The sequence below is a fragment of the Mytilus trossulus genome, chromosome 5 (assembly GCF_036588685.1).
Source record: "Mytilus trossulus isolate FHL-02 chromosome 5, PNRI_Mtr1.1.1.hap1, whole genome shotgun sequence".
Lineage (NCBI taxonomy): Eukaryota > Metazoa > Mollusca > Bivalvia > Mytilida > Mytilidae > Mytilus > Mytilus trossulus.
This window is the reverse complement of record NC_086377.1, coordinates 78,902,991-78,927,260: the sequence shown is the minus strand read 5'-3', so window position 1 is coordinate 78,927,260 and position 24,270 is coordinate 78,902,991. Positions and strand designations below refer to the sequence as shown.

Sequence of the window (24,270 nt, the reverse complement as noted above, 5' to 3'; positions counted from 1 at the left end):
TTTACTCTTATTTTTTAATGACTGGCTATACATTGGACTTTGGTTTTTTTATTGAAACTTTTTTTACTTTTATTTACTTATTCATCTGTAAAAGTGTAGGAAATCAAATTTGTCATCAATACACACTATCGAAAACTGCATGAATCTTTTCTATCAATCCTGAAACATTTAAAAGAAATTCTGTCAAAAAATCATTTGCAAAACGTGTTTGCATCCGATACTGAGATGATATAATGTACTTAATTAGAGCAACATTCGTTTACCTTAACATGAAGACTAACTTAGTTGTGTTCGATTTATCCAGATGATTTGTTGTATGTATTATTATTCATTTTAAGTTTGAATTGATGATGCAGACTTGGTTTAAGTATTTGTTTGATTTTTCCGGATGTTGTCACATTTTGTTTGCATCTAAATGATGTTGAACTTCATTTAAATCGTATACATAATATCCATGTCTGAAGCATATTTACGTCGAAAGATACAATACAATAATTCAAAATATGTGAAATAGATCAACAAGGTATAACACACAAGTCGTAAATATCGATTTGTTTTCACTTTGACATTTTAAGTCTAAATATATTTAATAGCTGTTTAAGAACATTTGTTATGATTAGGATGTATTGTAATGGACACTTTCTACATTGCCTAATATATTATACAAAACGTCACAAAAATAACAAGCACATCATGCATACAGATGATTAGGTGTTCTAAATTCGGGCCTGATATAATTTGTTTTGCATACTTGCATTCCTATTTTTCTTTTCTGAATAAAAGCAGGCATGTTTCTAATAGTTTTAGAAAAGTATTATATCATCTGACGAGACTTATTAATTGAAAGTTGCAGTTTATCTACCTTTGTAAACTTTTGTATTCACATTTTCCGAACTTAAACGTCAATAGCCGAGAACGAAGGGGAACGTTTTTTTGTTTTTACTGTTTTGTGTAGTGATTTTTTACTGTTGTACTCTTTTCCATCGATTTCTATTTGTGCGTGGTGTTATCTGTCTTTCAAGATTTAGGATTTGTTCCCTTACTTCAAAAATGAAAAAGATATCACTTGACTTACCTGCTTTAATTCGTTCTTTTATCTCTTCAAAACTCCGTGTCTCTAATTCCATTTTCCTGATTTCGTCGAATCGTTTTACGTAGGATTCACCTGCTGGATTGTTATGCTTGTCAAATCTAGTTAGCATATCATGAACTATAGTGATTAGTGTTTGGTATCGTGTGTCATCTAATGCAAAGACAGAAGGATGCTGCATTTCATTTCTGATCACACGTATTCGTTGAATGTCGTCACCAATAGTATCTTCAATGGTAGAAATCTCGTCAACCTTTTCTATTTTCCTAAAGCCTTGACTTGGAAAGTTTATTTTTAAAGCACAATATTTCTTACACATTTCTGTTATGTCCAACTTTTTACGATCAAGTATTTCTCCAGTCTTTGTATCTAAGAATAAGCGATCGTATAAAACGCCTGATAATACCTCTAGAACTATCTTTGACATTCTGACGTAATTCTGTTCCTCACTACTTAATTTAACGGGAGCCTATAATATCAATGAAATATGTAATGATACAAACTAATGCTATATAATTGCCATCTATTAACAGGTAGATAGACCTACAAATATGGTCAAGGCAGTAAATACACCGGGACAGTGAAAAAGGATAGAACACAGAATTAATGATAGACAGACAATTCATGTTGACGTCAGAATATTCAAAATTACGTCAAATTTATTTGAATAATTAAAAATTAAAAAAAAAGATATATATAGATTCTTACATTGATACCAGTGGATTATCGGATTTATCCAATCGAGATAGTTAAATTATCGGAGAGGACTTTCAAATTGATAATTTAACTATCGAGAATGGATAAATCCGATAATCCACGAGTAACTATGTAAGAATCTGTTTCTCTAATGATTAAAAGACATTTTCTTTTTTTGTTAACCGAAAATCCCCTTCGAGTGCCTTTCACATTGCACGAAGTTGTCAATTTCATTAACACCTGTTATCATATCTTGATTCATTCAGTTAGCTAAGAAGGTCATGACCCTTAAAATCATCCAATGATCTTTTGAGATCACCAGCAACCACACGTTGATTAAATTTTTTTATACAATGGGTTCGGAAAGGTATATATTTCCATAGAGTTAGAGAAACATATATATATCATTGCAAGCATGCGAGATTTGTACAAAGCACAATGTTCTTAAAGATATACTAGAAGTATTTCCATTCAACAATAATTTTACAGTCAAGCATTTTTTTTAAATGAGCTAGCTACGTAGTATGTTGTTCGACAAAGATAGATATTTAGGACATAGAATTATTCAAGCTGCTATGATATTCAACGCAACCAAGTAAACATGGCGTTCTTTTTAATTGATTGAAGATGCATTATTACATGCATTTCATTACTTCTGCCTTGAACATACATAAAACAACTCAGAATATAATAGCAACATACTGGTCAGTAACATTTCTTTATTTTTCATATAGCATAGTATGATATGATCATAAAAAAGTAAAATAGGATGGATAATTGTCTTAAAAATCACATTGATATTTTCGTTATACAGCATTTATCCTATAGCTGATCACATTAATTTTAGGAAAGCACTTAAGATGCTTAATAAGGAGGCACTTAAAACAAAGTGTCAGGTGTGGGCGTGAAGCCTGTAGGATGGCTGTAAATTATCTGAAAGTTCATTTCTGATTTCACACATTTAAATAGATATAACTCAACTGTTTTACTTTCGCTTTACGTGACATTTTTTCGTGTCATGTCATTTGTTTATAACCCGGAACAGAAATATGAATCGATGAAGACCCTAGGGTAACCTGTATTTTTTTCGCAAATTGTTCTTTGATCTATAAAAAGCTGTTCATATATTAACAATGCAACCTTTATTTTATATGAAGGTCCAACAAAAAATCTAAAAAGTTTTTTAGCTTCTCTCATGCGATATCTTTTTGGTGACTTTTTAGGTACTGGCTACGGTTACAGGGAAATGTAACAATAATAAAAATATTATTGTTACATTGGTGACTCAATGCTGGAATGCATGGTTGGGTAAGACCCTGCTTAATTACGAATGTAACAATAATTATTGAGACTACGGTTACATTGCGTTATTATTACATGACAAACAGCAATGTACGATGGGACAAGTAATATGAACTAAATAATAATACATTTATTTTATATTTACAATACATACATTTATTACATACAATTACTTTACTCTAATTTCTTTATTTACAATGACAGTTTCTACAAATCCAGTATGTGGTTTTTAAAGCATTTTTAACTCTGACACATTTTTGATGAACGACATTACGTCCTCCATGGATACATGTACATACAGAAGTATACAGAATTTAAGTTACAGTTATCAAACTTTGCTTTCGTGATGTAACAATTTGTTTTAGAACTGAGATTGTATAGCTGTATGAAATTTGTGTCTTGATATAGTTTCAGTTTCGTTTAAAACGCATACCAAGTTTTAAATTTTTCATCCTAAACAACATTGGTAATAGGAATATCCATTATTCAAAGTATACTGACATTAAAAAGAGTAGGTGTGCAGTCAAATACTTAAAAGTGGAACCATTGTACTATATTTTTCGTCTTTGGTAGTCAAAACCATTAATACACAAAACTATTTAAACAATATTTGTTGAATAATAATATTTATTACAAGTATTATTTAGTACATATGAAAGAATCAAGCAATACAACTATATATATAGTTTAATAAATCTAGCGTACATTGTTGTTTTTCATGTAACAATAACCTGAGACTACTATAATGTGTTATAGTAGTCTCAGCAATAACGTAATGTAATCGTAGCCTCAATAATTATTGTTACATTCGGAATTTACCGGTTCCTTACCCAACTTTGCATTCCAGCAATTAGTCTCCAATGTAACAATAGTATTCTTATTATTGTTACATTTCCAAGTAACCGTAGCCAGTGTGCACTTTTTATGTGTTGCGTCTAAATATGAATTATAACCCTCAATAGTAAATGAACAGGTTGAACAAATCCTTCTGAACATACAGAAAAAAAAGCCACATAAGAACAACACAAGTCTTATAATATTCAAGTTTATAAATGAAAACTCTGTCTCTGATCGGAAGACGGTTAGGTAATCTTTAAATTATAAGTTATAGTGTGGATACGCAAATGTTTGAAGTTGGTCGGGTTTTGCGTACATTTCCTGTAAAACAAAAGTTTCGTTCTTTTTCTCTTATAGTTGATGTGTTTACCTCAGTTTAGTTTGTAACACGGATCTGTTTTCTAAGGATTTTCTTATCCCAGGCATAGATTACCTTAGTCATATTTGGCACAACATTTTGGAATTTTGGATCCTTAATGCTCTTCAACTTTGTACTTGTTTGGCTTTATAAATAGTTTGACATAAACGTCACTGATGAGTCTTAGGTAGACGAAACGCGCGTCTGGCGTACTGAATTATAATCCTGGTACTTTTGATAACTTATTAGACAAAGTCGATCTTAAAAACTTATCTATCTTTTCTGATACAAAATGACAAGCGTTTAATTTACAAAACAACACGTTCATTTCTGTGAAGAAAACAAAATCACGCGCGATTTTGTGAATGGAACTGATAGTAGATCCTTACGTGGTACAGTCGTGCATATCAATTGCGAATGGACCAAATACGGTTATCTTTATCACAACCATCCCACACTGATACTGACATTAGCAACAAGTACACATCAAAGGAATAAAAATAAAAATAACAATAATTGGATTTCATCGTGTCACTAATATATGCCCACTAAATGAAAATAATCTAAAACAAATAGAAACATTACCTTTGATTTCTCACCAGACCAATAGTCTTTATATTTATGAGTTGTCGCATGTTCTTCGCAATAATATTTTTTCTCATCATGTACTTGATCAAATTCATGGAATCCTGTGTCAAAGGAGAAACTGGTAGTCTCACACTTCCATTTTTTCTCGAAAGATACCGTTTTCAACTTGTATCGCGTGTTGATAATTCTGTTGATTTCTCTTTCGACAATTTTTAAAACAGCTTGGTTAACCTCTGTATCTACTTCATCCCATTGCCATACTTGCAGCTGAATCATATGACTACTCTTTGCTAATACAAATTTTGCACAGCCAGTTCTGTCAATATTGAATACACAACAATCCTTGAAGAGACCTATCTCGCCCTTTACCACTGCTAGAGGATATTCTCGTAGACAAGAGACAATCAGATTGCTGATTAGATACGGCGGTAAAAAACTAAAGACAAAACACAAACATGTAGATTTGTTAGCCTTTGGAACGTTAAACAATACATCAATATCCTTATTTTTCAATGTTTCAAGCATGCATGGAACGTAAAAAAAACTATGCTCCCTTTGTACATTTCCACTTTCCGTCAGTAGCAATGGATAGATGATAATGTCAAACTTTTCGATTACTTCCAGTATATGCTCTTTATGAATCCTCATGTCTGCTGATTGTTTATTGAATATTTCTTCCAATAGCTTAGGATCCATCTTTCCTGTTTGTTTGAAGTTGTCCCATTGTAAGTGTGGTAATTCTAGTTGAAACTGCTGGGCTGTAACAATGCATGTAAAGGCATTTGCTAACCATTGGGGATCAAGTATGATGTATGACGGAATGTCTTCAAAAAATATCACGTTACCAATTTCATGTTGATATCTGAGAAAGAGATGAAGCTCCTTGTCATCAGTTATCGGAAGTGGTATTTTCTCACCAAGTTCTTTTACTTTTTCAAAAGAAATTATTTGTTTTCCGATCGTAAGTTCAGAGTTGATGGCTTTTTCCATCTGAATAAATTTAACAGGGTATTCTCGATTCCAATTTGCGCTACTCTTTGCTGTGGCAAATATCTTATTTCTCAATTTTCCAAAAGCATCTTCTTCATCCTCTGTGTTGGATATCAGGTGAATTGATCTCAGGTGAAGCTTGGAATCTTTAAATATTTTATCAGTGTAGGATTCGAGACGTTTTCTGCATTGTTCTTCGTCCTTTCGCAAACATAAAAACAGTGATATTGTATTATTTCATTATCATTTAACTTAAAAAGTCTTAGATACATGATTTCTTATGAGATGATTTTGGCTGTCGGTAACTATTACTATTCTCATATCTGTACTTTTCTGTGATGTTTTTCTAGAACGGATGTATAAATACTCTGGCTTTCGTAAATTGTTATGATATAATTTAGACTGTTATTTTTCGAATTGAATTGTTTCATGTTTCCAATCGGGATGTTTTTTTAAGCCGGCTATATGGTACGGGTTTTTCATCTGTTAACACACACAGGGCATCTGAGAATAATCCCTGTTTTTCAGAGGGGTTTATGTTGCTCAGTTTTAATTTTCTTATGACCATTGTGTTCTGTATACTGTTGGGTTTTTTAATGATAGTTTTTATTTTTTATATTCATAAAGAATCGAACACTGGGGCAAAAAGTTTGTTACTATTTAAGAACGTAAGTTGACAAAATTAAGAATGAGTGATACATCACTACTTATTGAAATTAGCAGACAAAAACACATGCAAAGAGAAAAAAGCGTATATATAGTAATTGTAAAAATCAATTTGATGGTGAACATAAATCCTTTCTGTCTAGTGACTTGAATAATCATAATTTTGACAAATAAGGAAATGTTGATAAACCTGTCAATACCAAAGGAAACTAAAATGGTAACATCCGTAAAAAAAGTCTTTAGAGTTAGACTAGAGACTAAAACTACTAATACAAAGCTGATACATTTTTTTTTCTTATTAAATGTCAATTTATTTGCAATATTATTGACTTGTAAAACACTAGTTTTCTTTACTATGTGTCAATTTATAGACAATAGAAACTTTAGAGTTTAAATGAAATATTTGGATCACAGTTCTCTAAAAATTTTAAAGGTAATATCGAGTGATTGAAACGTCTCCGGAAGCTACTACATAACAGAAGACCATTCATTCAAATATAGACTATGACTCATCGAAGTTTAGATATGGTTCCTATGGTCATGAATCCAACATCGTTCTAGACCGTGAGGTTATAAATTTTCTGACAAAAGAACCAAAATATCGTCCACGGTCGAAAATCAATTGAGAACAGTGTTCTCAGGCTATTAAAGATGCTCTTTAATCCTATTTAAAAAAATGTTGAAAACGGAAGAAATCTTACAAAAAGTCACTTGATTTAAATAAATGTATGAATATTGTTTATATTCATTGATATACGCAAATCACCCTTCGATTTTTTATTTTAAATAAATAAAAGAGTAAGTAATACGCCCCTTTTCTTGTACTAAAAACAAAATTTAAGGTCTATCAAAGCGTTTTGTGTACATATTAGTCGAAAAAGCATCCAGCAATGTGGTGGTGGTATGAAGTAAATACTACACGGAAGTCATTAAGAATGAAATTTGCCTTCAACTTCATTCAAGGCCGTACGCTCCAAAAAGAGTCATATACTAAATAACTATGTCACTACCACAGCACAGCTTAAGGCCTCCTCGAGACATTTGAAGGTTCCCACTATGTATTGGTTACCTAGACTACAAAAAAAACGGTAAATATCGTTTCATTTCGGCCTCTTGTAAGTGATCTACTACTAATCTTTGTGTGCTTTTAACGAGTTCCTTAACTATTATCAAAGAACATTTCATTATTTTTTGTAATATCATATGAAAACAGTGGAATTGACCATTTTAGAGTGTTACGTGCTTTTGGTGGTCCTGTTGATTTGGTTGCCAGTTTTGCCTTTTTCACTCTCTATACTACACTTCCACACAATCTTATCAAACAAAAGTTTTCACTATTTTTGCCCCCAATTCCTTAACTGTTGGGATCTCCCAAAATCAATCCTTATAAGAAAAGAAGATGTGGTTTTATTGCCAATTAGACAACTATCCATAAAAGACTAAAATGGCAACTATAGGTAACCGTACGGCCTTCAACAATGAACAAAGCCCTTACCTTACCTTACTTTTGTGTTCATAAACCTTGTGTTTAAATTTCATTAATTTCTATTTACTTATACCAAAGTTTTCGTTCGAAAACCAAGAATAATGCTTATTTGGGCCCTTTGGCCCCTAATTACTTAACAGTTGGAACCAAAACTCCCAAAATCAATCCCAACCTTCCTTTGTGGTCATAAACCTTGTGTCAAAATTTCATAGATTTCTATTTAAACTAAAGTTATAGTGCGAAAACCAAGAAAATGCTTATTTGGGCCCTTTTGGCCCCTTATTCCAAAACTGTTGGGACCAAAACTTCCATAATCAATCCAAACCTTCCCTTTGTGGTCATAAACCTTGTGTTTAAATTTCATAGATTTCTATTCACTTAAACTAAAGTTATAGTGCGAAAACCAAAAGTCTTCGGACGACAACGACGCCAACGTGATACCAATATATGACCAAAATTTTTCAATTGTTGCGGTCGTATTAAAACGACAATCAGCATTGACGAGCATGACTGTCATGACAGAAAAAGATATACATTGTTATCAATATGACAAAGGTACATATTCGTACAGTAAAATGAAATAGATATTATACAATCTAGACTGAAACAATTTCCCTAGTTTCTATTTAAACTGCGCTCTAACGTAACATTGCATCAGCGATTCATAAACAAACAGTTAGACGTGTAAGACGTCGTGGCAAACTTGATCTCATCGTATCTTTTAGATCCGATACATTGGTGAAGTATAACCAATGTCCATAGTCTAAACTTAACTAGAATACCATTTTTATACGAACACAAGTTAACATTACCTAAATATTTTCAAAGGTGCAAATTCAGTCGTCAAATTTTTATAAACAGAGACTAAATTAACATGTCTACTCCATTTTTACTTTGATTTAAATACCTGAAATTTGTCCTTGTGTGTACCAATTGCAATAACTGGTGGATCTAGAAGGTTGTGAGCTCCTTCGAGCAATAGAGCTTCAGTTTTGTCATTTATGCTTCCATAACAATGTATTGTATCCATCCAGAAATTGAATGTGCCTGTGATGAAAGACAAATTGATATTTAAATATTTCGGTGGATGACTGCACTTGAAATGTGTCTGAAGAATATAATTACTTCATTCAATAAAAAAATATATATAATGATTTATCCTGCAGACTGTTATAATATTGCAAGTAAAAAATATAACTATTTAAATCAGTGTTTAAAAAGAGGCGAAAGTTACACAAGGACAAATCAAAATTCATCAATCAAAAAGAAAGCGATAACGATCGGGCAGATAAAAAAACCCAAAGAATAGACAAAAGTATGCACAACATTATATAGAACACAATCTAGAGAACTAAATGAACCTTGCATAAATCGGGGTTGAATCGAGGTGCTCAAGAAGGGTACGCAGATCCTATATCACATTCAGCACCCGTCTTGTTATTTGTGGTAGGTACAAATTTGGATATAAGTCTCACTTGAAGGTCAGAGTCGACGTAAATAGAACGATATTCTGGTAACTACAAATGGAACATGTCTATGGTAATCTGTGGTAATAAAGCCAATTTAATGATGGAGTCCATAAATTTTTCATGTACAGGAAGCAAAACGCTATACATTAATAAAACGCATTGCGGGGCGCAGCTTGATATGAGCGAAGAGGTCGAACCCTAAACAGTTTGGGCGAAAATCGACACTTCATTCATGCAAGCTTGATACAGATCTGAATTTGGATTCTGATTAAATATTTGACACATATGTATAAAGCTTTCTAAAAAATTTGTTTTTCCAAAATTATAAACAAACCTACCATGAAGTTCTGCATAGTTAGATTAAGCATATTAAAAAACACCATTGAATTCAAATGTTGCTAAAATCAAACTAAATTTAATTTGGACCCATAGGTCCTTAATGTGGATCAATTTAAACACGGGGCAAAAAATCCAAAATATAAAGACACGGTTACATTTACCTTTTGAATTAAATCCCATTGAATATGGTCAAGAAATGAATAATTTATACATTTGTATTAGAAAAGTTTTGTTTTTGTTCCGTTATTCATAACAGTTCAGACCATTGCCCCAAAAATCAATCCCAACCTTCATGTTTTATATGAAACCTTGTGGTAACATTTCATCAAGATCCAATCACTAATATGTAAGCTATTGTTTGGAAACAAAATGTCTCGGACAACACAAACTATTTACGGTCGTATAACAAAGGATGTTTGTATGAGATAAAAAGAAATCAACGTTTGTGGTGATATCTTTTTAAGCAAGATATAAAACAGGTTAGCTACAAGTATATTACACGATTTTACGTGTAAAAGAGAGGGGAAAGATATAAAAGGAACATTTATAATCATAAGACGAAAATAAACTGACAAAGACATGACAAAGAACGCCAAAGACTAAAACGACAATCAAAAATATTCAAAACACAACGTAGAGAACTTAAGACTGAGCAACAGAAAACCCAACCAAAAACCGGGGATGATTTCATACACTCACGGAAGATTCTACTCTCCATGTGCACACGTCGTGTTGTTCGTGTATCTAAAAACCTGGTGATAAGTATAATTCGGTAGGCAAAAAGTGGCAGGATTGTAGTTACGACTTTTGGGACATATTCGTCATCATCGTTTAAACAGATATTCAATGACGCTAAACCAACTATTGATGGCGTCTGTAAATTTTTAGAAGGAATAATTTCAACTGCACCTCTTTGACACTTGGTTTGATAGCTTTTGTGTGAGCAGCAACTTTCTTATAAGGACATCTTGATAGGAAATACAAGTCCTAGAATATTGTATCAATTTGGAGATATATACTTCATGGGAAGACACTGCTAGAATGTTGCTACATAGAAAATGAAAGAACAATTGGGAAGCTAAGTCATCTCTTTTGTCACAAACTTTTGTTTTCATCCGATCCTCATTGTCAATTTCTAAATGCAAGTGAAGATAGCAAATGGCTATCTTAAATGAAACACGAAAAGTAGTGTCGTTTAGAGCAAATAATAAAAATCATTAAAAAAATAGCCACGTATTAAAATTTGCTGTCTTAAATGTTTAGTTTCATTGTTTCTATATGAACTGAACATCAAGAATAATTGGTATCTATGTTTAGTATAATTATATCTTGACTTTACAAACCGTAGGATAATGTGTCATCTATGTCATGTAAATTTGCTACGACAAGAAAAATTGCTTCTGAATTCAAAAACGTTTGATGTGTGTTGTAATACTCAATGTCACCAGCAAAATCCCACACTGTTAAATTTGCATAGCCATCTTCGTCTTGTAAGTCTACAGCAGATCCGATTATACTTAACAGCTCATCCTTTGCAAGTTTAGACAACGGCGATTCTGTAATCTCCGGATAAGCAAACTGATAATTCATTTTGGGTTGAGGTTCTTCGTCATGTTCAATATTTTTGGTGATTGTGCCCTTATTATCATCTGTTGATATCTGATCTGATGAAGATATCTCTAATATGTCATGCTTTGGTTTTTCTTTATCTTGATGCAACTCTTTGACAATTGACTGCAATATTCTATTGTTGATACTTGTTTCTTTCACTAATCTTGTATCTACAAAAACAAATAGTAAAAAATGTTCATAGTATAGAAGAAACATATGGAAGTTATGATTAAACTTCACCGATTTCATATGTTATACAATAAAGAAACAATAAAGAAAACCACGTCCAACCCTTTCTTAGAAACTTAACACATAAAACAATAATCTGTTAAGGCAACAGGTCATTCATTATCAAGAAAAAAGTAAATTAACAAAAATACCAAACTCTGAGGAAAATTCAAAACGGAAAGTCCGTATTCAAATGGCAAAATCAAAGCTCAAACACATCAAACGAATAAGGGTATCTGCATTTAAAAAATATAGATATCAATAACATTTTATTTTCATATAAAACCTTTACAGTAAAAACTATTGCAGTTATTGAAATAATGAAATTACAGTAGACATAAAGTATTTGCTAAAGTATTAAATTGCCATATACAACACTTAATCTAGACATCCATCTGATTAGATATCCATCTGATTAGACATCCATCTGATTAGACATCCATCTGATTATACATCCATCTGATTAGACATTCATCGGATTAGACATTCAACGGATTAGACATCCATCGGATTAGACATCCATCTGATTACATATTTTCATTTATTTTTTTTTGCGCTGATTGGATTGTATTCTTGAGAACAATTTTTAATAAAACGTTGAAGATCATATAAACATGAAATGCAGGCACTAAAAATTTATTTAAAAAAATCCTAATTACACAGCATTTTAAGTCTCAAGTATGAAAGAGAACACTGGGAAACAGTTTAATTAAAAAAAAAATTAACATTTTTACATATAATAAAACGGCTGTGAGGATAAGTTTACATAAGCAAAGTAATTTTTGCGAAAAAAAATATTTTGCGTTAATGTAGTAGAGATCATTAGTCTGTATTTTAGTTTAAATTATCCAACATGTCTATCTTTAATTCCATTAATTACATATTGAATATTCATATTAGGTCTGAGACATACGGTTCATACTAGGGTCTAGCAAAAATGTGTTTCCAAGAATTGAAAAATAAAAAAAAGAGTAAATACATAAAAACAGCATACACAGAAAAAATTAAAATTATGTTTACTATGTTTTAGTTTTTCTATGATAACTTTGCAATAAATAAAACATGTAAAATTGGAGTGAGAAAAAAATCGCATATTTACCTAACACCTTATTCCATTCCCAGTTACTTAGATTTATTTTACATCTCCGCCGATGAATTTCTATACCATTTGTGCTTTTTACACTTTGTAACTCCTCCCCGAACAGTCGTCGTACTAAGGAAGTCTTTCCAACAGATTTTTTTCCAACAATTATTAAATTTATATCCCGTCTTCTTTCTGAACCCGATTCAAGGGCGTTCAGATAAATGGCAATCGACTCATGATCCATCTTTTTTATTTGTTCTGGTATTTTGCTGTCTGAAATGTAAATAAATAAATGTTTATCCTAAAAAGTCATTAGTAAGAGGTCATACTCGTCTACCGATTTCTACATATTAGGTCTGAGACATACAGTTCATATTAGGGCCTTCTCAATCGATTTATGAATTTCGAACAGCGGTATCCTACTGTTGCCTTTATGAGTATTTTGACGTCACATGCCTTGTGACAGCAACTAGTAAGAATGATTTTGACGTCACATGCCTTGTAGGAGGAACTAGTAAAAATGATTATCCAAAATATATTCAGCAGGTTGAGGAAAGAATAATTAGATGAGAATGATTTTAAAGTTAATGTGATCATGGTGATCTGTAATCAATCAATCTTCATCAAAAGCCTACTTCACTTTTCCCATCAAATTGTTGTTTTTTTTTCATCACTTTTCATTATAACATTATAAGCAGATATCAATGTTTCTGTATATTAGAAACAGGTAATTATAAATCATTTCAGTGGTATCTGAATAATTAACATTAGATTACCTTCAACTACTGGTGCTGCAGGTTCCTGTAAATGGGTGTCAGGAGTTACTTCTGGGGATGTCTTTGACATGACAGTCTACAAAAAGGTAAACAAAATCCTTATTTAAGAGCAATCACTCCTACATGTATGAAGAGTGACAGTCTACTATAAACTATAGAGACAAAATTTGACTTTTAAATAGATCTTGCCTTGCTGATCATTTGTGTGATTTAAAGTGTTTATTTATCTATTATAATTTAAATCATATAAGGCATAACGGAAAAAAAATGTTTCTCTCTAAATATCATAGTTTTCATGATAATTGGCACAAATGAAACAAAATGGTACAATTTGTCATTTATGGGCAATAACTCCTATAAGAATATGTCTAACAGTTTTGATGTACAGTTGGGTGCAGACCAAGCATTACATGTAGACGGGCCGAAAAAGTTAACGCGACGTTTACTCGCGTGCACTTCATGTAAACGCCGCGTTAACTGTGCGTTAACTCCGAAATTGCAGTAGACATTAAAAGTAAACGGGCGTTTACTTTCGCGTTTACCTCCGCGTTAACGCAAAAACGGCGCGTCTTCTAATTTTGTAAAGAGTAAACGGGCGTTTACTTTCCCGTTTACCTCCGCGTTAACGTGGAAAAATGGGCGTCTTCTATTTTCGTAATAAGTAAACGCGCGTTTACTGTTTGTAGTAAACGCCCGTTAACGCAGTTTGTCTTCGTAACCTGAATACACTGACCTAAAATATGAAATGATAAGGAACATCAAAATCAATTGACCAACTGGTCATTTCTGCTTGACATATTGACGATTAAAGTTATTTAAAAATGTCACACATTTGTATTCAATTGAACAATAATTATAGTTAATTTCTTGTTCTTCGCAAATAATAGTTTAAGTATGTTTATTCAAATACATGTAATTTAATCCTCACCAAAAATAAACAGTTTTCTCATCCTAGACAGAGTGACTCGTAAAACAAAATTATTTGATATCATTAACCAAAACTGACAATATTTACCTCTTAACAAGTTATCTTATTCTATATAGAAGTAGTTCAGTTATATTTTTATGCCATAATTGACCATATAATACAATTGACAGCAATTTTTGTACCAGCCTGACGGCCATGACCTCTTTGTATTTAAAATATTGAGTAGTAAACAAAATTCAGTTTTTCATACATCAGACTAACTCGTAATATATAATTAATATATAATTATTTGTTCGAAACAACCAAAACTGACCATATAAGCAATTTATTAAGTAAATCTATATAGCCCGCATACAAAATGAGTTATATTTTGATATAAAGATTGATTGTATAATAAAAAAGGAAGCAATATTTGAATATTATGACAAAAAAATTTTGCTTGCATCAATTTAGAGTGACAGCATGTCCTTTTTTTATTCAAAATATTGAATCGCAAACAAAATTCAATAGTTTTTTACCTTAGACCGACTCATATAATAAAATTATTTGTCCGCAACTCAAAACTGACCATTTTATAAGCATTTCATTATATAAATCTATATAGCCGCATAGTAAAGGAGTTATATTTTCATGTAAGAATTGATTGTATAATGAAAAAGATAGCAGTATTTGAATATTAAGATTAAAAAAATTTACTCGTATCGATTTAGAGTGTTAGCATGTCTTTTTTTTATTCAATATATTGAATCGTAAACAAATTTCAGTAGTTTTCATACCTCAGACTGACTTGTATTATAAAATTATTTGTCCGCAACACTCAAAACTGACCATATAAGCATTTTATTATGTAAATCTATATAGCTGCATAGTAAATGAGTTATATTTTCATGTAAGGATTGATTGTATAATAAAATAGGTAGCTATATCTGAATATTATGACTAAAAAATTTTGTTTGCATCAATTTAGAGTGCCAGCAAATCCTTTTTGTATTCAAAATATTGAATCGTAAACAAATTTCAGTAGTTTTCATACCTCAGACTGACTCGTATTATAAAATTATTTGTCCGCAACACTCAAAACTGACTATATAAGCATTTTATTATATAAATCTATATAGCTGCATAGTAAATGAGTTATATTTTCTTGTAAGGATTTATTGTATAATAATAAAGGTACTAATATTTGAATAGTATGACTAAAAAATTTTGTTTGCATCAATTTAGAGTGCCAGCATGTACTTTTTGTATTCAAAATATTGAATCGTAAACAAAATTCAATAGTTTTCATATCTCAGACTGACTCATATAATAAAATTATTTGTCCGCAACAACCAAAAATGACCATATATTAAGCATTTTATCATGTAAATCTATATAGCGGCATAGTAAATGAGTTATATTTTCTTGTAAGGATTGATTGTATAGTAAAATAGGTAGCAATATTTGAATATTATCACTAAAAAATTTTGTTCGCATCAATTTAGAGTGCCAGCATGTTCTTTTTTGATGTAAAAAATTGAATCGAAAACAAAATTCAGTAGTTTTCATACCTCAGACTGACTCATAAAATAAAATTATTTGTCCGCAAAAACCAAAACTGACCATATGAACATTCTATTATGTAAATCTATATAGCGGCATAGTAAATGAGTTATATTTTCATGTAAGGATTGATTGTATAATAAAATAGGTAGCAATATTTGAATATTATGACTAAAACATTTTACTCGCATCAATTTAAAGTGCCAGCATGTCCTTTTTTATTCAATATATTGAATCATAAACAAATTTCAGTGGTTTTCATACCTCAGACTGACTGGTTTTATAAAATTATTTGTATGCAACAACCAAAACTGACAATATAAACATTCTATTATGTAAATCTATATAGCAGCATAGTAAATGAGTTATATATTCATGTAAGGATTGATTGTATACTAAAATAGTTAGCCATATTTGAATATTATGACTAAAAAATTTTGTTCGCATCAATTTAGAGTGTCAGCATGTCCTTTTTTATTCAAAATATTGAATCGTAAATAAAATTCAGTAGTTTACATACCTCACTGGGCTCAGACTTACTCATATAATAAAATTATTTGTCCACAACAACCAAAACTGACCATATAAGCATTTTAGTATGTAAATCTATATAGTGGCATAGTAAATGAGTACTATTTTCATGTAAGGATTGATTGTATAATAAAATAGGTAGCAATATTTAAATATCATGACTAATAAATTTTGTTCACATCAATTTAGAGTGACAGCATGTCCTTTTTTTATTCAAAATATTGAATCGTTAACAAAATTCAGTAGTTTTCATACCTCAGACTGACTCATATAATAAAATTATTTGTCTGCAACCACCAAAACTGATTATATTGGCATTTTAATATGTAAATCTATATAGTCACATAGTAAATGAGTTATATTTTCATGTTAGAATTGATAGTACAATATAAAAGATAGCAATATTTGAATATTATGACGAAAAAAAAGGTTCGCATCAATTTAGAGTGCCAGCATGTACTTTTTTATACCAATTATTGAATCCTAAACCAATTAAAGTAGTTTTCATACCTCAGACTGACTCGTATTATGAAATTATTTGTTTTGCAACAACCAAAACTGACCATATTAGCATTTTATTATGTAAATCTATATAGTCACATAGTAAATGAGTTATATTTTCATGTAAGAATTGATTGTATAATATAAAAGGTAGCAATATTTGAATATTATTACCAAAACATTTTGTTCCCATCAATTTAAAATGCCAGCATGTCCTTTTTTTTCTTCAAAATGTTGAATCGTAAACAAAATTCAGTAGTTTTCATACCTCAGACTGACTCATATTATAAAATTGTTTGTCCGCAACAACCATAACTGACCATATTAGCACTTTTTTATTATGTAAATCTATATAGCTGCATAGTAAATGAGTTATATTTTCATTTGAGGATTGATTGTATTATATAAAACTGGAAGGTAGCAATATTTGAATATTATGACTAAAAAAATGTGTTCCCATCAATCATGTCAATTTAGAGTTCCACCATGTTCTTTTTTATTCAAAATATTGAATTGAAACAAATTTCAGTAGTTTTCATACGACTGACTCGTATTATAAAAATATTTGTCCAACAACCAACACAGACCATATTGGCACTCTTTATAGCTGAATAGTAAATGAGTTATATACCCATGTAAAGGATCGCAATATTTGAACATTTAAATTGACGGAAATGTACAAATGACGGACATACTTATGTTACACTTTATAAACATCCCCGTAAAATTTACGTTTGATAATTTGTCAAAACAGAAGCTGAAATCATGTTAATCCAAGACAAACGAGGGGAATTTCGATTAAAAATTATATATTAAATGAACCGAGTTATAGACTTCAAAGAGACAATTAAAAATGGGGAAAGAAACAACGTAAACCTTGTTTATATCCCATCATATAAAAATATTTTCCCGATGTCTCGGATAACCTTTCTTTCCGTATAGATATTTGTACATGTAAATTTTGAAAAGAAAGTATAGCTAATCAGTAAAATAATGGACTTAATGGAACTGATTGTGTGTAATTGAATAAAATTAATATTCGAATTAAAAGAGTTTATGAATTGTTCTGGTTTAAAACACATATACGTAAAATACAAAGACTAAAGGTCGTTTTTATGAAATAAATGTACAAATGAACTTGAAGTGTATTTATAAATTAATCCAATCAGTTAACGCAAAAAGTAAACGCGCGTTTACTTTTAAGTGCACGTAAAAATACACTTTTAAAATCTGTAGTAAACGCCCGTTTACTTTTAAGTGCACGTAAAAATAAAGTTAACGAATTTTGAAGTAAACGCCCGTTTACTACTGACTAAACGGAAACAAAGTAAACGCCCGTTTACTCGGGTAGACGTTAGCAATTTCCATTTCGACCGCGTTAACGTAATTTAAGTAAACGGGCGTTTACTTGTAAACGGGAAATTTGAAGTTAACTAACGAAATATGTGCACGCGGCGTTAACTTGCGTTTACTTTATGTAATGCTTGGTCTGCACCCAACTGTATATGAACAATTGGTAATGCTCATCATTCTGAACATTTTTGTTCCTTTCAGATTTTCTCTATTTATAACATTTCAAAAAATAATAGACAAAATTTGCATTTTACCCATATGTTCTATTTTTAGCCATGTCGGCCAATTTAGTTGGTAGGCGAGGTCATCAGTCACATTTTTTAAACTATATATCCTAATGATGATTGTGGCCAATTTTGGTTAAATTTGGTTCAGTAGTTTCAGAGTAGACGATTTTTGTAAAAGTTAACGATGACGGACGACGACGACGACGGACGACAGACGACAGACAACGGACGCCAAGTGATGAGAAAAGCTCACTCGGCTTTTTAGGCCAGGTGAGCTAAAAAATTGTTTTCTGATTTTTGTGATTCACAGTTTCTTGCTTTAAAAGTGTCAGACCACCAATTCAAAATCCCTACCTATTCCAACAAATTTTTCATTTTTCAATTGTCACAGCTTTCTTAATTTTTTACCTAAGCATAACTTCATACAAAGCAGGTATATCCTAAAATGTACATGTATCACCTTTCTATCTGCCAATTTTTAATCCAGGTTTAATGTTTTTTACTTGTAGTAAAATACCAACGGTCAGAAGGTAACTATTAAACATAGCCCCTGATTTTTCTGGAAATCTTAAATAAATATAGTATGGAGCACATTAATCCTAAATTTTTAATGCGAACTCATGAGCAAGTAAATTATGTCTAACAAGAGTGTACACGCTGAAATGTCTCGCCTTCTTTACTAATCATTGATATTATGTTGATAGTCACATAAACTTAACATTAACCAAGAAAACTAAACATCAACCAATGAACCCCGAAAATGAGGTAAAGGTCAGATGAACCATGCCAGGCAGGCATGTACAGCTATCAATTCTTTCATACAACAAATATAATTCACATATTGCTTTAGTTTAAGAAAAACAGACCAATACACAAAAACTTAACACTGAGCAATGAACCGTGAAATTAGGTCAAGGTCAAATAAAACCTGTGCGACTGACATACAGATCATAAAATATTTCCATACACCAAAAATAGTTGACCTATTGCATATAGTATTAGAAAAAAAGTCAAAAACAAAAAAAACATGAAATTGAGATCAAGGTCAGATGACACCTGCCAGCTAGACATGTCACCTTACAATCATTCCATACACCAAATAAAGTAGACCTATTGCATACAGTATAAGAAAAACAGACAAAAAAACACAAAAACTTAACTATAACCACTGAACCATGAAAATGCTGTCAAGGTCAAGATGGCACCTGACAGTTGGACATGGACACCTTACAGTCCATTCATACACCGAATATACTAGACCTATTGCTTATAGTATCTGAGCTATGGACTTGACCACTTTGTTGCGAATAGTACGCAATTATAAAGACATTGGACTTTTATTTGACACTGTTTATGTAATCACTAATATTACATTGTTATTTTAATTATAGTAAATGAATCATGCTAGAATATTCTAGATGGATAGTGAAAGTAATTGTGTATATTTATGTTTAAGAAAGTGTTGGGAAATTCCGGAATTTACCCTGTTACTAAAAATAGATTATTTATCATTTCTCTAGTTAATTATAGTTTGTTCTAGATTTAGAATGTTCTTATGATTTTAGTATATAAGTTAAGGGTTTTTATGGATAATTTTCATTGTAAAAATAGTAGTAACAGAAGTATAGAAGTATTATCAGTTGAACTAGAAAGAAAAAGACGGATTATTCTAATGGGGTATTTATTAACTGTACATACTGGTAAATAACTGTTAGGTATTTGATTAAAGATATTAAAGGATTCCGCCACAAACTTAACCTTGTTCACTGATCCATGAAATGAGGTCAAGTGAAAACTGTCTAACGGGCATGAGGACCTTGCAAGGGACGCATATACCAAATATAGTTATCCTATTACGTATAATAAGAGAGAAATAAGCATTACAAAAAGTCTTAACTTTTTTCAAGTAGTCACTGAACCATGAAAAAGAGGTCAAGGACATTTGACATGTGACTGACTGAAACTTTGTAACATGAGGCATCCATATACAAAGTATGAAGCATCCAGGTCTTCCACCTTCTAAAATATAAAGCTTTAAAGAAGTTAGCTAACGCCACCGCCGCCGCCGGATCACTATCCATATGTCGAGCTTTCTGCGACAAAAGTCAAGTAAACAATGACATCAAAAGCACTATATATTTTTTAGGGAAGGACTACTTTAATATAGAACTTTACATTATAAATTGGAGTGAGTGAATTGGTGGTCTGACATATCTCACACTGCTTATTTAATGATGATTTGATTGATTTGTTTTGTATGTAATTTAAAAAGGTTGTGCAGGACAGTTAACGTTACTGAGTTTACTAATTTCATAGAGGTTTTATCTATGTAGGTGGCTTTGTCTCCCCGCTACATACTGAAAGGTTTAAAATCTATACACAGGTTGACAGCATACTTAATATTTTGTAAAGATGTGCTTTTTCTTTTAATATATGATTATTACATATTTGCATAAACATGTAAATCAAGCTTTCCGCACAGAGGTATGCATTATATATACATAAAAGGAGATGATGTGATGTATATACCTAGGAGATACCAAGCTGATGACACATAAAAGGAGATGATGTGATGTATATACCTAGGAGATACCAAGCTGATGACACATAAAAGGAGATAATGTGATGTATTTACCTAGGAAATAGCGAGCTGATGACACATACAAGGACATGATGTGATGTATATACTTAGGAGATACCAAGCTGATGACACATAAAAGGAGATGATGTGATGTATATACCTAGGAAATAGCGAGCTGATGACACATACAAGGACATGATGTGATGTATATACCTAGGAGATACCACACTGATGACACATAAAAGGAGATGATGGGATGTATATACCTAGGAAATAGCGAGCTGATGACACATACAAGGACATGATGTGATGTATATACATAGGAGATAGCAAGCTGATGACACGAAAAAGGAGATGATGTGATGTATATACCTAGGAGATACCACACTGATGACACATAAAAGGAGATGATGTGATGTATATACCTAGGAGATATCAAGCTGATGACACATACAAGGACATGATGTGATGTATATACCTAGGAGATAGCGAGCTGATGACACATAAAAGGAGATGATGTGATGTATATACCTAGGAGATACCAAGCTGATGACACATAAAAGGAGATGATGTGATGTATATACCTAGGAAATAGCGAGCTGATGACACATACAAGGACATGATGTGATGTATATACCTAGGAGATACCACACTGATGACACATAAAAGGAGATGATGGGATGTATATACCTAGGAAATAGCGAGCTGATGACACATACAAGAACATGATGTGATGTATATACCTAGGAGATACCACACTGATGACACATAAAAGGAGATAATGTGATGTATATACCTAGGAAATAGCGAGCTGATGACACATACAAGGAGATGATGGGATGTATATACCTAGGAGATACCAAGCTGATGACACATACAAGGACATGATGTGATGTATATACCTAGGAGATAGCAAGCTGATGACACATAAAAGGACATGATGTGATGTATATACCTAGGAAATAGCGAGCTGATGACACATAAAAGGACATGATGTGATGTATATACCTAGGAGATACCACACTGATGACACATAAAAGGAGATGATGGGATGTATATACCTAGGAGATACCACACTGATGACACATAAAAGGAGATGATGTGATGTATATACCTAGAGATACCATGCTGATGACACATACAAGGACATGATGCAATGTATATAGCTAGGAGATACCAAGCTGATGACACGTACAAGGACATGATGGGATGTATATACCTAGGAGATACCACGCTGATGACACATAAAAGGAGATGATGTGATGTATATACCTAGGAGATGTCAAGCTGATGACACATACAAGGACATGATGTGATGTATATACCTAGGAGACAGCGAGCTGATGACACAAAAAAGGAGATGATGTGATGTATATACCTAGGAGATACCACGCTGATGACACATAAAAGGAGATGATGTGATGTATATACCTAGGAGACAGCGATCTAATGACACATAAAAGGAGATGATGTGATGTATATACCTAGGAGTTACCAAGCTGATGACACATAAAAGGAGATGATGTGATGTATATACCTAGAGATACCATGCTGATGACACATAAAAGGAGATGATGTGATGTATATACCAAGGAGATACCAAGCTGATGACTCATACAAGGACATGCTGTGATGTATATACCTAGGAGATAGCCAGCTGATGACACATAAAAGGAGAAGATGTGATGTATATACCTAGGAGATACCAAGCTGTTGACACATAAACGGAGATGATGTGATGTATATACCTAGGAGATACCAAGCTGATGACACATACAAGGACATGATGTAATGTATATACCTAGGAGATAGCGAGCTGATGACACATAAAAGGAGAAGATGTGATATATATACCTAGGAGATAGCAAGCTGGTGACACATAAAAGGAGATGATCTGATGTATATACCTAGGAGATTCCAAGCTGTTGACACATAAAAGGAGATGATCTGATGTATATACCTAGGAGATAGCAAGCTGATGACACGTACAAGGACATGATGTGATGTATATACCTAGGAGATACCAAGCTGATGACACATACAAGGACATGATGAGATGTATATATCTCGGAGATAGCGAGCTGATGACACATACAAGGAGATGATGTGATGTATGTACCTAGGAGATACCAAGCTGATGACACAAAAAATAAGAGACATCCATCAGATGAGAATACAGATTTCAAACATTTGTCTTTCACATATATTTGCCAACATGTATATAAGGCAACAAGCTTGGAATTGTCAACTTACATTGTTAACTGACATAAATACTACAATGACATTGAAAACTATTGGCAACTACTTTATTGTAATTTCTTTGTACCAAGTCTGTTTTGTCTCTCATAATCTGTAAATATCTTTTAAAGTAAGACAAGACTATTTACCTTAAGGAAGTCTATCACTTCTTTCTTCTTCTCTTCAGAACAATACACTGATGTTGTTACCAGATCATAAGGAGTCTTACCCTGAAATACAATCAAATAATCTTTCATTAATTATACACATATATATTTTTTATTTCAAAAACTGTAAAACAGTAAATAATAGGTAACTGTTGAATAAATTTTACCTATACAACATGTACAATGTAAAACGATAAATAATAGGTAATTGTTGCATTAATGTTACCTGTATAATTCAAAACGATAAATAATAGGTAAATTATTGCACTAATGTTACCTTTATAACATGTATAATGCAATAAAGTAATAGGTAACTGTTGCATCAATTTTATTTATACAATGCAGAATAGTCTTATTTATACTTGACATAAAGAACAGTGAACCTAAACCAACAACAAATATGAAGTAACATTATAAAGAAATCAATGAATAGTATTTGAGATTTTACTGTTAAAGAAATTATTGCAGTATGTAAAATATCACATTAAAACCAAAAAAAATACGAGAAATCAATCTATCTTTATGATAATTCAACAATCTGTCTGGAAACTACACTTAATTTTGGCTGTGTCATTAACTTGTAATAAGTAACAACAGAGTGTAAGGGATTTTACTAACTCTACATATTTGGAACATATGAAAAATCTCATATTACTGGTACAACTGTTATATTAAAATACAT

General features: G+C 31.7%; 2 protein-coding genes across 2 annotated transcripts in view; both read right to left on the bottom strand.

Moving 5' to 3' along the window:
- The window catches only part of LOC134718336 (uncharacterized), a 184,466-nt gene that overhangs the window by 138,384 nt on the left and 21,812 nt on the right, over nucleotides 1–24,270 (bottom strand). The window lies entirely within an intron of this gene.
- Nucleotides 116–24,270, bottom strand: LOC134719262 (probable serine/threonine-protein kinase roco6). The gene is made up of 9 exons (XM_063582266.1): nucleotides 24,244–24,270; nucleotides 23,571–23,651; nucleotides 13,521–13,596; nucleotides 12,760–13,017; nucleotides 11,165–11,602; nucleotides 8,921–9,060; nucleotides 4,869–6,062; nucleotides 1,076–1,559; nucleotides 116–159 (listed from the first exon to the last, which is right to left on the bottom strand). The coding sequence occupies exons 1-9, from the start codon at nucleotides 24,268–24,270 to the stop codon at nucleotides 116–118; spliced, it is 2,742 nt and encodes a 913-aa protein (XP_063438336.1).

Coding starts and splice junctions, on each gene's coding strand:
- LOC134719262 (XM_063582266.1), bottom strand. CDS start 24,270: ATGTATTTTAATATAACAGTTGTACCA. Junction 23,652..24,243: donor TTAATATAACAGTTGTACCA/GTAATATGAGAT, acceptor ATTGTATTTCAG/GGTAAGACTCCTTATGATCT. Junction 160..1,075: donor AAAAGAACGAATTAAAGCAG/GTAAGTCAAGTG, acceptor TAAATGTTTCAG/GATTGATAGAAAAGATTCAT.